General features: G+C 40.7%; 1 protein-coding gene across 4 annotated transcripts in view; it reads left to right on the plus strand.

Moving 5' to 3' along the window:
* LOC126106428 (uncharacterized) overlaps positions 1–17221 on the plus strand; it is a 112054-nt gene that overhangs the window by 8553 nt on the left and 86280 nt on the right. For 3 of the 4 annotated variants that reach the window (XM_049912705.1, XM_049912703.1, XM_049912706.1), the window contains exon 3: positions 13854–13961. The exons of the other annotated variant lie outside the window; for it this stretch is intronic. In XM_049912705.1, coding sequence (XP_049768662.1) covers positions 13854–13961 — 108 coding nt within the window. The remainder of the gene's footprint in view (positions 1–13853; positions 13962–17221) is intronic. 4 annotated transcript variants of the gene reach the window in all.

Below are 17221 nucleotides of genomic sequence, written 5' to 3' on the forward strand. Positions count from 1 at the left end.
CTTGGCCGGCCGGTGTAGCCGAGCGGTTCTGGGCGCTACAGTCTGGAACCGCGCGACCGCTACGGTCGCAGGTTCGAATCCTGCCTTGGGCAAGGATGTGTGTGATGTCCTTAGGTTAGTTAGGTTTAAGTAGTGCTAAGTTATAGGGGACTGATGACCTCAGATGTTAAGTCCCATAGTGCTCAGAGCCATTTGAACAATTTTTGCACTTCCCTTGTTGAGAGCCCTTCCTGGCACAAACTAACAATGCGGACGTGATCGAACCGCCGTATTGACCGTCTAGGCACTGCTGAACTACAGACAACACGAGCTATGTACCTCCTTCCTGGTGGAATGACTGGAACTGATCGGCTGTCGGACCCCGTCCGTCTAATAGGGGCTGCTCAAGCATGGTTGTTTACATCTTTGGGTGGGTTTAGTGACATCTCTGAACAGTCAAAGGGACCGTGTCTGTGCTACAATATCCACAGTCAACAACTATCTTTAGGAGTTCTAGGAACCGGGGTGATGCAAAACGTTTTTGATGTGTGTATTTATTTATCCAAAAATCTTTTAAGATTGTGGTATGCGTCATTGGTTTGCACACACACACACACACACACACACACACACACACACACACTGCTGCTGTAGAAAACCAAACATAGGCTGCTGCTCATGTAGTACCACCTTTTGCAGAAATAAAATAAAAACACACTGAAATCGAATGGAGTGGTGCTGAAATTACTCTACGATAACTGCGACATAATGCTAATGTTTAGAAATATTGCCACCAGGTAAGCAGTGGTGGTACGAAAGTGGCGCAACGAAGTATAACCAAGCTCAACTTTTTGAGGCGTGACAAAAGTTGCTTCGGTTAAGGGGCTCCGGAACGCCCTGTACTTGCAATGTTAAAATAACGCTTATAAATTACATCTTTCCTCACAAAGTATTTGAGGTAGGAAGTTGAACTTTTTACAGATTATTTATTGGAATATGGGCTACAACTTAACACAGGGATTTTACAAAATTTTAGTTCAGTTATTAAAGATGATTTTTTTTCAATTGTAATGAAAATTCACAACATTTTTTTGGAATTTTTTATTTATATATTCAAAAATATACAGGTTTTTTTGGAAAAAGGCTGTGTTAAATTATACAGAAGGTACTGTGTAACATTTACTGAAAGCTTGAAACAAATATGTTTGGAAGATCCTTAGAAAACATGTAATTAGTATGAGAAAATAAAAGTTTTGGGAATCGAGCGACAAAGATTGGATTAACTTTTTAGTGCATTCCAGGTCCATAGGATGGATTATCTTCATCCTCTGCAAACTCCTCCTCCAGCTTCCTCTTGTTCCTCCTCCTGTTTACTCTTGCTTGTATTTCTAGACTCTTTACAGCCCTGTCTGCAGCCGGAAGGCGTTCCTTGTCTAAAGCAAGCATCGCTCGTACCATGTTAGAACCTATCTTCATTCCCATATTTCTAAATACCTTGCACCTTACAATGTTGCCATTATTGAAAGTCGCAACAGCAAATTTACTTTTACTCATTATTATACTTCAACAAAACAGAGACTCAAGAAACAGAATTAATTACGAATATTTTCGAGATAACGACAGAGTAAATAAATATGAAACAATCGACAATCACACCAGCGATATATATTGAACCATCACAGGTTAGCCACAACACATACTTTATCTCACATCACTAAAATGTACCTGATGAACACGGACGTTAATAATAACACCATTTGACAGCAGTTTAACAGCGCCACAGTGGGTCACGCCCATGTAGAACACATTTTAAAAAAAAATTTAAAAATAGTTGTAGTCTTCGGAATTGAATACATTATATATCTGCAGATTCAGAAAACGCAAAAAAGTAAAAATTGAACTTTTCATGATTTTGAGCCTTTCCGGAGCCCCTTAAGTTGCGCCATTAAAAACTGGGAGTTCACATATGCAACTGAAGTACGTCATTAGCTATGGCGACACTTCTGTCGCGTGTGTGAACCCGGCCTAAGATTAGGATAGAATCTACTCCATTAAGGATGTTATTGGAATAACAGACAATAACCTTTCAGTATACATGCAGCACCCACCCGTCGGATTTAGTGCCTCACATCTGTTCGGATGCCGATCCCTTCGTATGTGACGTAAAGCGGCGGATTTTCGTGATTTATCCGCGGGCCTAGGACTGCGGTGTATGCTCGACAAACAAAATGCCACAGACGACGGACTTCGAGAGTTGCAACTACGTCTCGCCGATTGTACGATGTACAGTACAGCGTTCTTAAGATATTCTTTAACATTAGCACATTTCCGAATTCTGAAACTCTTTTGTATTGTAAAGAAGAAGTTACGTGGACGATAGTATGAAGACAATTGTGCCGTCGCCGGCTATGTAATCAAATTTTTCTCGAAAGAAAATGAGTCAGGAAGTGGATCGCTGAAAGGCAACATTACAGACATGTGGACCTGATTCAGATGCGTGGACATTCCTCTGTGAATCGTGAAGGTTCGATATGCTGTTGATCCTTTGCAACGTCCAGTAATACTTGTAAAATAATGCACGTGAAACAGTTATGGGTAACATAAGTGCAGACAAATGAAAACGAGACAGGTGCAAATAAACTGTTTACTATTTCAAAAGTAGTCGCCATAACTGTTAATACGTTCATTCCACTATGAGACAAGACAGACAATGCCTTTATGGAAAAATGTTCGCGGTTGCCTACGGAACCACTATTGTAACACATACCCCATAAAATCCCAATGCGATTTTCATATTTTTGTATCCCTGAAGAGAGACAGTCTTGGCTGTCGATTTGCTTCGGATGAAGAGGTGCATGCCTGGATAAATTCATGGTTCCGCAGGATCCGCAAACATTTTTCCATGAACGCCTGGGTCAACTGTCCCACAGTGGGATAAATTTATTAGGACATTACTTTTAAAGTAATAAACAACTTACTTCTTTTTTCCATCTGTCTCGTTTTCATTTGGCTGCCCCTTATACAATAATGAACATAGCACAAGCAAATAAATTTTTGCACTCACTACTGTGTTACAATTCACACACCCCTCCTCCCCGTTTCTACGTCTACGTGATTGCTGATCACAGTAAAGTGCCTGGTAGAGGGTTCAATGAACCACCAAGCTGTCTCTCTACCGTTCTACTCTCGAACGGCGCGCGGAAAAAATGAGCACTTAAATACTTCTGTGCAAGCCCTGATTTATTTTATCGTGATGATCATTTCTCCCCTATGTAGGCGCATGCCAACAGAATGCTTTCGCAATCGGAGGAGAAAACTGGCGATTGAAATTTCATGAGAGGGTCCCGTCGCAACTATAAACGTTTTTTTTTTTTTTAATGATTGCCACTCCTATTCACGTATCATATCTGTGGCACTATCTCTCCTATTTCGCGATAATACAAAACGAGCTGCCCTTCTTTGTACTTTTTCGATGTCATCCGTCAGTCCCACCTGATCCAGATCCCACACCGCACAGCAATACTCCAGAACAGGGCGGACAAGCTTGGTGTAAGCAGTCTCCTTAGTAGACCTGTTGCACCTTCTAAGTGTTCTGCCAATGAATCGCAGTCTATTTTTGCTCTACCCAGAACTTTATGCATGTGATCGTTCCAATTTAGGTTATTTGTAATTGCAATCCCTAAATATTTAGTTGAATTTACAGCCTTCGGATTTGTGTGAATTATCGCGTAATCGAGATTTAGCGGAATTCTTTTAGTACGGTACTCATGTGAATAACTTCACACTTTACTTTATTCACAGGCAAATGCCACTTTTCGCACCATACAGATATCTTATCTAAACCATTTTGCAATTCGTATTGGTCATCTGATGACTTTACAAGACGGTAAATGACAGCATCATCTGCAAACAATCAATACGGCTACCCAGATTGTCTCCTATGTCGTTAATGTAGATCAGGAACAATAGAGAGCCTATAACAGTTCCTTGGGGAACGCCGGATATTACGTCTGTTTTACTCGAAGACTTTCTGTCTGTTATCCCTTTTATGCTCCTTTCAAGAGACCTACACCTTTCTGACTCTTTTCTCAAATTATTTAAGGTATTTTAAATTTGTCTTTGCAACTACAAGAAAATGCTTATTTTTGTCGCCAGACGGGCTTCGTTAGTGGTCTGTAATGACACGTGTCTACAATTTGGCTACCTTTCTACGTCCAATAACAGTTCGTTGTAAAAGGTGCTGATTTTATTTGCGATATTTTACGAGGGCATTCAATAATTAAAGAGACAATCCGGTCTGGAGAAAAAAGCGTTTATTTTTCCAAAACAATACTTCTTCTACTTTTCAACATAATCCACTTGAACATCTGTGCATTTGTTCCAACGGGCTACAAGCTTTTTTTTTTTTTATTCCGGTTGCAGAGAACTCTTTATCTTGATGTTTGAACCAATTTCCCACAAACTTTTCATGTCCTCGTTGTCCTGGATCCTCTTCCGACTTAATGCCTCCTTCAGTGCACCTCACAAATGGAAATCACTAGGTGTTAAATCAGGATTGTAAGGGGGATGAGGGAGTACTTCCAGTCAATTTTGTCGATGGTTTCACGGGTTAGTTGAGCAATATGAGGATGTGCGTTGTCATGCTGGAGAATCACACCTCTCCTCTGATATCCACGTCTCTCTCTCTCTCATGGCTGGCTTCACGTTATTTAAAAGCAAATCCGAGTAGTATTGGCTGTTCATTGTACGCTGCTCTTCGAGATAATCACAAAAAACTGGACCGTCAGCATCCCAAAACACCGTCAACATGACATTTCCTGCTGATGCTTGGGTTTTGAATTTTTTCTTGAATTGGTGAATTGGTGTGCTTCCACTCCATGCTTTGTCTTTTTGATTCTGGCTCATAATAGTTAACTCAAGTTTCATCACAAGTTAAAATTTTGTTCACGAAGTGCTCACCTTTTCTTTCATAGCGTCCCTTTAGTTCTGTGCATATCCTCGACCTTGTTTCCTTGTGTAGTCGTGTCTACTCCTAAGGGATCCACCTTGCACATGTTTAGCGGTACCTCAGCTTGTTACAGATAATGATATGAACTGCACTAGTACTAACTTGAACCTTATCAACTATCATTTCCACAGTCACACGGCGGTCTGCAGGAATAATGTCATCAATTCGACTTTCAAGTGAGGGAGTTGAAATTGCAACTGGTCAGTCAGAACGGTGTTCGTCAGTCACTGAGTCGCGATCATTTATTTATTTATTTATTTATTCATTTTTATTTATTTACCGCCCGTATTAGCACATCCATGATGTTGGACTTGTGAAAGTACAGAACAGTATAAAATATTACTTCTTTACATCATGTATAAAATCTTATCGTTGGTATCAACACATCTTTATAACAGAAACTTTATTCTGCTTACGTAAATACAGATAGAATAAAAGCTTGCGAAACCCCTTGGTCGATTTTACTAAAACTATTAAATACCAGTACTTTAGTTAACTAGTCATAGTAACATACAGCACAAAAGCGTGGTGCATAACTACATACATACAATGATAAAAGAAGTTTGGTTTTATCTAGGAATGGTTGATAATTACGTATTTTTGTTTAGAGGGTTATGAAGCAGACCTACAGATTTGAGCAAAATTCCAGGTATTTGTTAATGCTGTAGACGCTGTTGTTTATTAGTAGATCTTTTAGTTCTTTTTTTGAATGTATTACTGTTTGGTATTTTTTGATGCTATCTGGCAATGCATTGTACAGAATTTTTTGTTTGTAAGCAGCACTGTCCTGATATATCGATTTTCTGTGCACATCCCTATGATAGTCATCGCTGTTCCCTGTTTGATATGGTGGCTCTCACTATTCAAAGCTGAAACTTGGTGGTTTTTAATGAAGCATATGCTTTCAAATATAAATGGTAAAGTCATGATTTTTAATTCGTTAAAGATACCTCTATATGGTGCTATGTAAGCAACATCACTTATTAATCTTACAGTTTTCTTTTGGAGCTTAAAAGACTCCTTTGCAAAAGAGATATTTCCTTAGAACACTATTCCATACTTCAGTAGACTATGCATGAATGCATATTAAGCGCTAACACTGTTTCGGTATTGCAGCAATATTTAAGTACTCTTAATATGTAACAGTACTTGCTTAATTTTTTGTTAAGCATTTGTACATGTTTTTTCCATCTTAGATGCTCATCCACCCATAATCCTAAAAATTTTATGTGATTCTTTTGCTGAATTTGGCTATTCCAAAATGTGAATTTTACATTTTTTCGTATTTTTGTTTCCTTTTTTGAACTGCTCTACCTACTTGTAAAAATTTGCACGATTCATACAACCTTCACCACAAGTTTTAGACATTCTCATCTTCAGCAAGTAAAAAACGAATAACAGAACGTTGTTCAACTAAAGTGAACGTTTCAAGCGATCTCGCCATCTTGAAATGTATTTTTAAGGTTATAAACAAAACAATGTTGATACATCAGCTGATCAGGGCTTATCCCAGTGATGCCAACTTAAAGCCAGAAAAGTACCAAACTTGCCCTACTAACAATTTTTTTCCTCAGCCTAATTTGTCTCTTTAATTATTGAATGACCCTCGTCTATATGATTTCCGCCCACATCAGGAAACTGTGTCTGCTCGTAAGTTTTTGAGGTTTCCCTCGTTTGGCATCATTGTTTCTTAAGCCGTAGCTGCAAAGATGGATTTAAAATACTTTCAATAATTACAAAACAACTACGGAAAATATGGCCACACAAATAAATAATTTCTTCTCTGAAACTTTATTTCAAATTTTCTAGCTTAGATTTGCAACGCTTTGGTCCACAGTTACAAACAAGGTATATCACAACAGAATTGTACAAGATTCTCGATGTGGTCATTGGTCCACCAGTTCACTATACTTGTAGTACCCAAAGACCACAGTAAAACTCACGGACTTTTTGGACGCGCTCTGTCACGAAAATCCAACATGTATGCCCAGCTTGCGTGGTGGTCTCGAGAACTGCAGATCCCCTCCAGTAACGCACGGGCAGGGGCTACGGATTATGCAGAAAGTCGAAAATATCCTTTAAAAACCCCTTGTGCGTGCCCAGCTATTGGAAACCAAAATACACTCCTGGAAATGGAAAAAAGAACACATTGGCACCGGTGTGTCAGACCCACCATACTTGCTCCGGACACTGCGAGAGGGCTGTACAAGCAATGATCACACGCACGGCACAGCGGACACACCAGGAACCGCGGTGTTGGCCGTCGAATGGCGCTAGCGGCGCAGCATTTGTGCACCGCCGCCGTCAGTGTCAGCCAGTTTGCCGTGGCATACGGAGCTCCATCGCAGTCTTTAACACTGGTAGCATGCCGCGACAGCGTGGACGTGAACCGTATGTGCAGTTGACGGACTTTGAGCGAGGGCGTATAGTGGGCATGCGGGAGGCCGGGTGGACGTACCGCCGAATTGCTCAACACGTGGGGCGTGAGGTCTCCACAGTACATCGATGTTGTCGCCAGTGGTCGGCGGAAGGTGCACGTGCCCGTCGACTTGGAACCGGACCGCAGCGACGCACGGATGCACGCCAAGACCGTAGGATCCTACGCAGTGCCGTAGGGGACCGCACCGCCACTTCCCAGCAAATTAGGGACACTGTTGCTCCTGGGATATCGGCGAGGACCATTCGCAACCGTCTCCATGAAGCTGGGCTACGGTCCCGCACACCGTTAGGCCGTCTTCCGCTCACGCCCGAACATCGTGCAGCCCGCCTCCAGTGGTGTCGCGACAGGCGTGAATGGAGGGACGAATGGAGACGTGTCGTCTTCAGCGATGAGAGTCGCTTCTGCCTTGGTGCCAATGATGGTCGTATGCGTGTTTGGCGCCGTGCAGGTGAGCGCCACAATCAGGACTGCATACGACCGAGGCACACAGGGCCAACACCCGGCATCATGGTGTGGGGAGCGATCTCCTACACTGGCCGTACACCACTGGTGATCGTCGAGGGGACACTGAATAGTGCAAGGTACATCCAAACCGTCATCGAACCCATCGTTCTACCATTCCTAGACCGGCAAGGGAACTTGCTGTTCCAACAGGACAATGCACGTCCGCATGTATCCCGTGCCACCCAACGTGCTCTAGAAGGTGTAAGTCAACAACCCTGGCCAGCAAGATCTCCGGATCTGTCCCCCATCGAGCATGTTTGGGACTGGATGAAGCGTCGTCTCACGCGGTCTGCACGTCCAGCACGAACGCTGGTCCAACTGAGGCGCCAGGTGGAAATGGCATGGCAAGCCGTTCCACAGGACTACATCCAGCATCTCTACGATCGTCTTCATGGGAGAATAGCAGCCTGCATTGCTGCGAAAGTTGGATATACACTGTACTAGTGCCGACATTGTGCATGCTCTGTTGCCTGTGTCTATGTGCCTGTGGTTCTGTCAGTGTGATCATGTGATGTATCTGACCCCAGGAATGTGTCAATAAAGTTTCCCCTTCCTGGGACAATGAATTCACGGTGTTCTTATTTCAATTTCCAGGAGTGTACAAACACTCTGCACAACTTCAAATAAATTCAGCATAACAGGCACATTTCAATCAACCTTCAGTGACTGTCACTCAGCATACATATGAAAGATAAACATAAATCCTGCAATGTGATACTCTGAACACCTAAAGCACAGAAATGTGGGAACAGATACATTTGCAATCTACTTCATCTAACAGAATTACCATCTCACTGACACGAAAATTCCAGCAAGCAGCAATATTAATTGGTAGACAGCTAATGCCCACTCATCACTAGCCATAAAGCAGATTGTTCAACCCGGGGCCCGCACGCGACCCTAAGCAGCTAGCTGTCAATGTGCTCCAACAAGTGATCATCTATCACACGATCGGTTTTCTCTCTCAGCGGTTATAGGTGAGGTTAAGCACAGGGTGTACATTAAGACTGGGAACACTTTCAATTATTTATTGCACAAGAACCAAACATTGTACAGATATCATACATATGTCATTTTGAAGAGAAACCCTGAAAGTTTTTTTTTTCGTGTATACCGCCACAGTGTAGTTTGGTAATTTGCCTATAGTCAGCGCTAGTCGCAAACATGGCGTGTTCAGGTGTGGAGCGAGCTGGAGTTCGACAAAAACAAGTGTGCTACAGCTGTTCAACGGATGTTTAGAACCAAATACGGTTAACAAGCCACCAACAAGGAAGGCCATTTACCACTGGCACAATAAATTCGTTACGACGGGTTGCTTGTGCCGGGCAAAGAGTTGCGGACGTACCAGTGTGAGTAAAGTGAATGTGGAGTGCGTGCGAGAGACATTCATAAGACGTCCAAAGAAATCGGTTCGTCGTGCATCCCATGTACTCGAAATGACTCCAGTGACAGTGTGGGAAGTCCTGTGAGAGAAGCTGTCTATGATAACCACTCAATTTGGAGCTAGTGCAGAAGCCAAAGATGACGACAAAGACAAGCGTTTTGAGTTTTGTTCGCAGTTGCAACAATTTAATGAGGATAGGGATGGCATTGTTGATCGCTTAATTTTTAGCGATGAAGCCACTTTTCACACTAATGGCAAAGTGAACAGGCATAACTGTCGAATCTGGGGTACAAAGCATCCACACGAATGCACTGAATTTAAGCGTGATTCCCCAAACGTAAATGTTTCTCGTGCCTTGTCGCGTCGAAAAGTGTACGGGCCATTCTTCTTCGCCGAGAGCACTGTCACTGGATATTCCTACTTGTACACGTTGCAGCAATGGCTGACGCCTCAAATGCAGTCGGACTCTCCGTTCATCTTTCAGCAGGATGGGGCTCCAACCCATTTTCATCGTGAAGTTCGTGGGTACCTGAACAGGGAGCTGTCGCATCGATGGATTGGCCGTGCTACAGAAGGGACTTCGAAATGCAATATGTATGACATCTGTCCAATGTTTAGTTCTTGTGCAATAAATAATTGAATGAGTTTCCGGATTTTATGTATACCCTGTATATTATGTGCGCCCGAAAAGTACTCGCCTTCTTCCAACGTGGCCCAGGTAAACTAAAAGGTGGTATACCCCTGCCATAAAGGTTTCACTACAGCAACTTCAAGTGTCAATAACGTTTTTGAGGTTACAATTTGACCTTAAATTTCCGATACAGATTTTGTCCGTGTTGCAGATGACATGCTACATTAAGTATAGACATTAGGCTAAAATGGCTAGACAGTCGCAGAAAAGGAATAATGTAATATAAGGTAATGTTCAATTAATTATAATCAAATTTTTAAGCTTTTCTAAATTTTTAGTATCCAATAAAGTTCCGTTTTTAGATCATAGACTCCGAAACATATCCCTGTAATTACCTTTCTCTTCCTCATGATGCCACAAACTCCGTCTTATGTTAAACTCAAAAATTTCTCACTTTCGATGTTTTGCACGTACGTCGGCCGTTTCGACAGAAGAAAAATTGAATTGAGTTTCACCGATAGTCGTCCAAAGTCTGTACGTTCGGGCGACTGAGATCGGTTGCATTGAGACGGCACACGTATTGGCGGACTGATTTGAAAAGATCGCCCGTTTTAAGGCTCTTCGTTGTATACTGTCTCTCCTGTTTCTGGATATAATTTAATTTTTTATTTATTGTTTGAAAAATAATTTTTAAACTTGATACTGTTATCTCTTTCGCATGAGATTGGTTCTTGAAATGATAATAATTTTTTTCTTTTATAGAAAGAGATTGTCTTACACGTATGTTGGAGAGAAGTGTAAAGCTTCTCATATAATGGTGAATAAAGAACTGTTACCCTGGTTAAAAAAGCTAAAAATACTAGCAGTTCTGATGTTACTAATCTGACTTCGTTATGTAAATGCTTTTAACTGAGAAAAATGTTCTAATTCTTCAAACAGGATTCTATGTTCCTACGAAAGTTCAGTCTAAAACTTACCCGTGTTATATTTAATCAGTCAACTGGAAAAAACTGATTTGAAAGACAATATTCTCGTCCGCAGCAGTGCTGGAAAAGAAAATATTTCAATTACTTCACTCTAGTTGCGCGTCTTTCGTGCAGTTGAAATAATTATATACATGGGTAGCATTCACCTCACGCCACATGAGGAGAACCCTATGTCATAGCGACGTAACGCTACGTCACCGTGACGTAAATAACCTAAATAGACTACATGAGTACTTATATGGAACTGTGCAGTTGTACCATAGAGGTTACACCGACAACGTGAAAGCTAAATGTAAATAGACATGTAAAAAATGAAGTGACAGCAGTTGTGTGGTATGCTCATCCCACTTTAATTACTTATTAGGCTGTAATCCCAACAATTTTGGACGTTATTGTGTGTTTCTTGAATGTATGGACGAAGGAACTATAACAATAACGAAAGTAAAAAATAGCGTCCAGTCATTTTTTTAAAAATCCGATAAATTGTGCATAAATCATGTGGACAGAAACGTGAAATTGAGAGAAATTGAAGTGTTTCGTATTTTTATAAAAGCCAATGGATTGCACATAATTCTTGTGGGCAGAAACGTTAAACTGAGAAATCAATGTGGTTCCAAAAATAATTCTGAATGTTGCTCAGACACCTTTTCTCTTCAGAAATAAGTTATTGCTGATGATTATAATGTACTGACCTCTTTATAACACACGTCATTATTTTTTCTTTATACGTTGTATATTGTGAATAAACAGTGACAGACAAGTCACATTTACCAGCATTTTAAGCAACTGAAAGCAGTGAGTGAGTGCTGTTGCCATTTTCAGATACTTTTTGTATGACTCATAGGCAGTATGGAATTGGCGACACTAATCATGCCAAACACCCCAAAATTGATACCATGTCTATTGAGAGAATAAACTAACACAGTATTCCACCATCGCATATGAAACATGACTTGAGGATGCTAAAACCTGAAGGCTGTTGAGGTTATTTTGTCAAGTAGCTCATCCATTGTGACAGTGTTAAACATCATTTGGGAACTACTAGGAAACTTATTTTTTTATAGTTGATACTGCTTAAATATTAAAATGTGAGCGACAATTATAGACGAAATATCATTTTTTAAGAGTATACAGCGTATAAAGAAAAATAATGTCGTGTGTTATAAACAGCTCAGTACATTATAATCATCAGCAATAACTTATTTCTGAAGAGCAAAATTTTCTGAGGTGATCTACAACATGAAGGCAAAATTAAAATGGCAGCAATATTCGGGATTATCTTTGGAACTACGTAAATTTCTCGGTTTAACGTTTCTGCCCAGAAGAATTATGTACAATCCATTGGCTTTTATAAAAATACGAAACACTTTAATTTCTCCCTATTTCGCTTTCCTATCAACATTATTTATGCACAATTAATCGGATATTTTAAAAAAAATGATTACTCGTTTCTTTTTTTTAATTTCGTTATGGTTATGGTTCCTTCGTTCAGATATTCGTTATGTTCATGAAACACACAATAACATCCCACATTCTTGAGATTAGAGCTTAATAATTAATTATTTCACGTTTCTGTCGACACAATCATGTGCGATTCACGGGATTTTTTTAAAAAATGACTATAAGCTTTTTCTGCCTTTCGTTATGTTTAGAAAATACCCAATAACATCCCAAATTCTTTAGATTACAGCTTAATAATTAATTGTTTCACGTTTCTGTCCACATAATTTATGGACGATTCATCGGATTTTAAAAAAATTACAAGCGTTTCTTTTTTTTACTTTTGTTATGGTTCCTTCGTGCAGGCATTCAACACGCAGTAACATCCAAAATTGTGGGCATTCGAGTTTAATAACTAATTCAACTGCGATGAACATAGCACACAACTGCTGTTACTTCGATCGTACTAATGTATTTACATTTAGCTTTCACGTTAACGTGCAACATCTGTGGTACAACTGCATAGATTGATCGATATACGTACTAATGTAGTCGATTTAGGCTTACTTACGTCACGATGATGTAGGGTTGCGTCACTATGACGTAGAGATCTCCTCGCCTAGCGTGAGATGAACGCTACCCATTATATTACATTCGACCGATCACAGAAGCAGCTACTAATAGAGAGAGTAAACTTTTTTTAACGGCGCTTTTAAATAGTATGAATAGCATGGAGACTTCAGATGATATTTAATTGTTCTTTCTGCGATTAATATGACAGCACCACATGCTTTATTTTCCGGTACTTCATACAGTAATGATTATTATTACTTTCGTGCAAAAGCTTCTCTAATATTACAAATGTCACATAATTTGCAATGCATCACATAATATACTGTACACGTCATATCATTCTTGTGAATGGTTTTTTTACACAATTTCACATGTTCTTTCGTATGGGGAATGTTACGGGTGGAATCCGCCGATGTCGGTGCCATTGTGATCACAGCCAGATCCGCGCAGTATCTACTCGTTCGCAAGAACTAAATCAAGGCGCACTTCACGACATGCCCGCATTGTAGGAAAGCCGGAAGTAAACTACCAATATCGATTTCTCTCTCTCTTTTTCGTGCTTAGCAGCGCTCGGATATGCAAATCTTCGAACATGATGTTTTCGAGTATATTTGAGATGTGGATCGTACTGCTACACGAAACTGGAGACGGCAACTATCTTCAGATCTTGTAAACGTGAAGGATATCTATAAGAGGGACAGTATGTTGTCTATTGTTCGGTCGGTCGATAAATCGGTACGTGTCTTAAGGTTCCCTTGCTAGTGCTTCTACAATGTCTACTGAAAATCGATGTTGCTTGAGAGCAAAATTGCCAATTAAAGGGTTAATTTAAAATTAAATGTTATCCGGATTGTTCTCTCTACCGGAGGGAGCAAATGAATGTGACATGAGAGGGTGGTGTGTTTCAGGCAGCGAATGCTCGGAGACGAAGACCTGCTACGACCATCAGAACTGCTATCATGGCTACTGCAGTTGCGACAGGGGCTACGTACGCAACGACAGACATTGCTTCAGAGGTGACTATCGCGCCTGGTCTTGTTAACATCTGTTTGTGTTCCGAGGTGTCTGTGGCTGCCCCTGCTGACGTGGGCTGCCAGTGGTTTTTTTTCTTACCTGCACGCTGCCCCAGATGAAAATAGCCCGATTCGAACAAGCGAGGAACGCAGCTGACTACTTGAGACAGCGCGCTGGTTGATGGTGGGCGTCACGAAGCCCTTTGCGACCTGCAGTATTCTTCTTGCTACTGTTCCGTGGTGAATCAATAATTGTTCCATATTGACTTCGGCAATGAAGTTCCTAATACAAGAAAAATAGCATTTCCGGTGTCGGAAATTCTAAAGCTAGCACCCATAAAATCAGGGTGTCCCAGGAGGAGTATTCAGTATTTAGGGATATGACAGGAAAGCAATCGTTTGAAACGGAAAAATCTAGTAAACGTGGACTCTGAAATACATACCTCGAGAGCTATAAACACTTGTACAGTAGAAGAGATGTGTTTCTCAGTAGTATAGATGAACAAGTGTTCGTAGCTCTTAAAGTATGTGCTTTAGGGCGCATGTTTACTGGACTTTCTTTCTTATTTTGGTCCATACTACCACCTCCAAAAGTATGGAAGTAAAAGAGCTTGCAGTACAAGAGATTTGTTTCACAGTATCGAAAATGAAAAAGTTCTCATAGCTCTTAAGGTATTCATTTCAACTCCCATTTTTACTAAACTTTTTTGCTTCGAATGATCGTTCCTGTGACACCCTTGAATACTGACAACTCCTCCTGAGACATCCCCTGTATACGGAGTGAAAGGTTATCTATGACTAGTACACATGTAGAAACCAGATTGCAGCTGATAAAGTCAAAGGGCATGAAAAGAAAGTAGTAATTGAAAGTAAGTGAGACAGGATTGTAGCCTATCTTAAATGTTATTCAGTTTTTACATTCAACAAACGAAAATAAACCAAAGAGAAATCTGGAAAGGGAATTAAAAGATCACGGAGTAGAAATTAACACTTTAAGGTTTGCAGACAAGATTGTTCAGGTGAGGCAAATAAAAATGGCCCGGACGAGTGGATACGAATGGATGTGAATTTGTGGTAGCATTAACGGAGGAAAAGGTCTGCAGTTACTTCCAACAGGATGGAAGAACTGCCCATACAGCCGACCGAATCTTGGAGCACATTTACATAATCTTGACTCCTGATAGAGTTGTCAGCAGGTCAGTCTGCTCGCGGCCCTGACTGGTCACACAGGCCACCTGATCTGTCAGTGTGTGATTATCGACCTATCTTCAGAAACTTGCTGATCAGGCCCCAAAAATGTCCAAAGATGAATGGTGGTCACTTTCAACTGCAGCTATGTTAGTACTGTATTTTCTTTCCTCTGCTGTGTTTAACCTACACTGGAACTCTGTTCTTTGGGCCAGTATTATTTGCCCCACCCTCCACATCTGTGAGAGCAATGAAGGAATTGGAAGAGCAGTTGAACGTAAGGTATGAGAGTCTGAAAAGAGGTTGTAAGATAGACAACGACAAACGGAATATAGTCGAATTAAATCAGAGACTTAGCAATGATGCTAAAAATAGCACACGAATTTTGCTAATAGAAAGGCGCGATAACTGACAACAGCTGAAGTAGAGAGAATATAAAATACACAATGCCAATAGCGAGAAAGCATTTGTGGAAAATAGGAATTTGTTAACATCGAATGTAAATATAGATGTTAGGAAAGTAATTGTAACGAGTGTAGTCTTGTACAGAAGCGAAACGTGAACGATAAACAGTTCAGAAAAGAAGAGAATCGAAGCTTTTGGAACACGACGATAGAAAGAATGCTGAAGACTGGATGTGTAAATCGAGTAACTAATGAAGAAGTACTGAATCCAATTAGGAAAAAGCATATTTATGGCACATCTTGACTAAAAGAAGAGAGCAAATGATAAGGCACAACCTTAGTCATCAAAGAATCGTCATTTCGGTGTTATAAATAATTGCAGCGGGTAAAAATTGTAGAGTAAGCATGTTCAAACGTATGTGGATGGCAATAGTTACTCAGAGATGAAGAGGCTTGCACATGATATACACACGTCAAAAATAGCTTTGCATCGGCTTGGTTCCAAGATTCCCGGAACCTGTACAGAAAATTGGAATAGAGATCAACGTAAACATATTTCCGCCCATCTTGTTGCTCATGAACATTGCATGTTGTACCACGATACAGCGAGACCTTCAAAGCTGGTGCTCCAGATTGTTGTACACACCGATACCTCTAACACCCAGTAGCACGTCCTCTTGCATTGATGCATGCCTGTATTCGTCGTGGCATAGTATCCAAAAGTTCATCAAGGCACTGTTGGGCCAGATTGTCCCACTCCTCATCGGCGATTCGGCGTAGATCCCTCAGGTTGCCCATGCCTGCATTAGTACGTAGACTGAACGCAACCTTCTGGCGCTCCGTATTAACTTTTTGGGCTTGGTCCATCGACTCGTTCCGAAACTAATTTCGCAACCTCCATGTACTCAACAATTTTTGAAGTGAATAGGCATTATATTTCTAATTATTAGCAAAAGTAGGGACATTCGGCGTCCCGTGTAAGGCTTACGCGTTCACTGGGCATGAGAAGCCCAAAAATAGGGACATCCCGTGAAAACCTGGGCTTGAGGCAACAGTATCCCGGATATAAGCCACACTTTTGCCCAAAATGCAGCTACGAAAGATTAGTGTGGCTCATCTAGCTACCCTACAAATACCGGTACATTCTCGCCTCATAGAAACTTCAACTTATACTCGTTCCTTAGTTCTAAATAGAGCACAATATCGCTATTGTTTGGAAGTTAGCCGTTGTATATGAGGTAACAATGTGACCTTCTACGGTAGTTGACGTTTCATTTAGTTAGTGAGTAATGTAGCTCACAATTATGCTTTACAGATTAAACGCAGTTTTTCTCTAACCGAAGAGTAAACTTTTAACGAGTGAAAACGTCAAAAATAAGTCGTCAACTTCGGAATTCGGCGCAGTTAAGATACGAATTTGCAGTTATTCATTATGCGAATAGGACATCTGACAGAGAAGTTGGCAGGCTGAAAAGATGCGTGGCTCTCTAATTTATTTATTTTATTTATTTATTTATGCATTTATTTTACCTGGCAAGATTAGGGCCTTCAGGCCCTCTCTTACACCTAACCAAGCATACTCAGATTCAACAAATTTCAGTTTCTACAGAACATTAAGGGCATATAACATGTTATACGGTATTAATGTTAAAGAAAAAAAATAGAGATTAT

This window comes from Schistocerca cancellata, chromosome 10, assembly GCF_023864275.1.
Source record: "Schistocerca cancellata isolate TAMUIC-IGC-003103 chromosome 10, iqSchCanc2.1, whole genome shotgun sequence".
In the NCBI taxonomy this organism is placed as follows: Eukaryota; Metazoa; Arthropoda; class Insecta; order Orthoptera; family Acrididae; genus Schistocerca; species Schistocerca cancellata.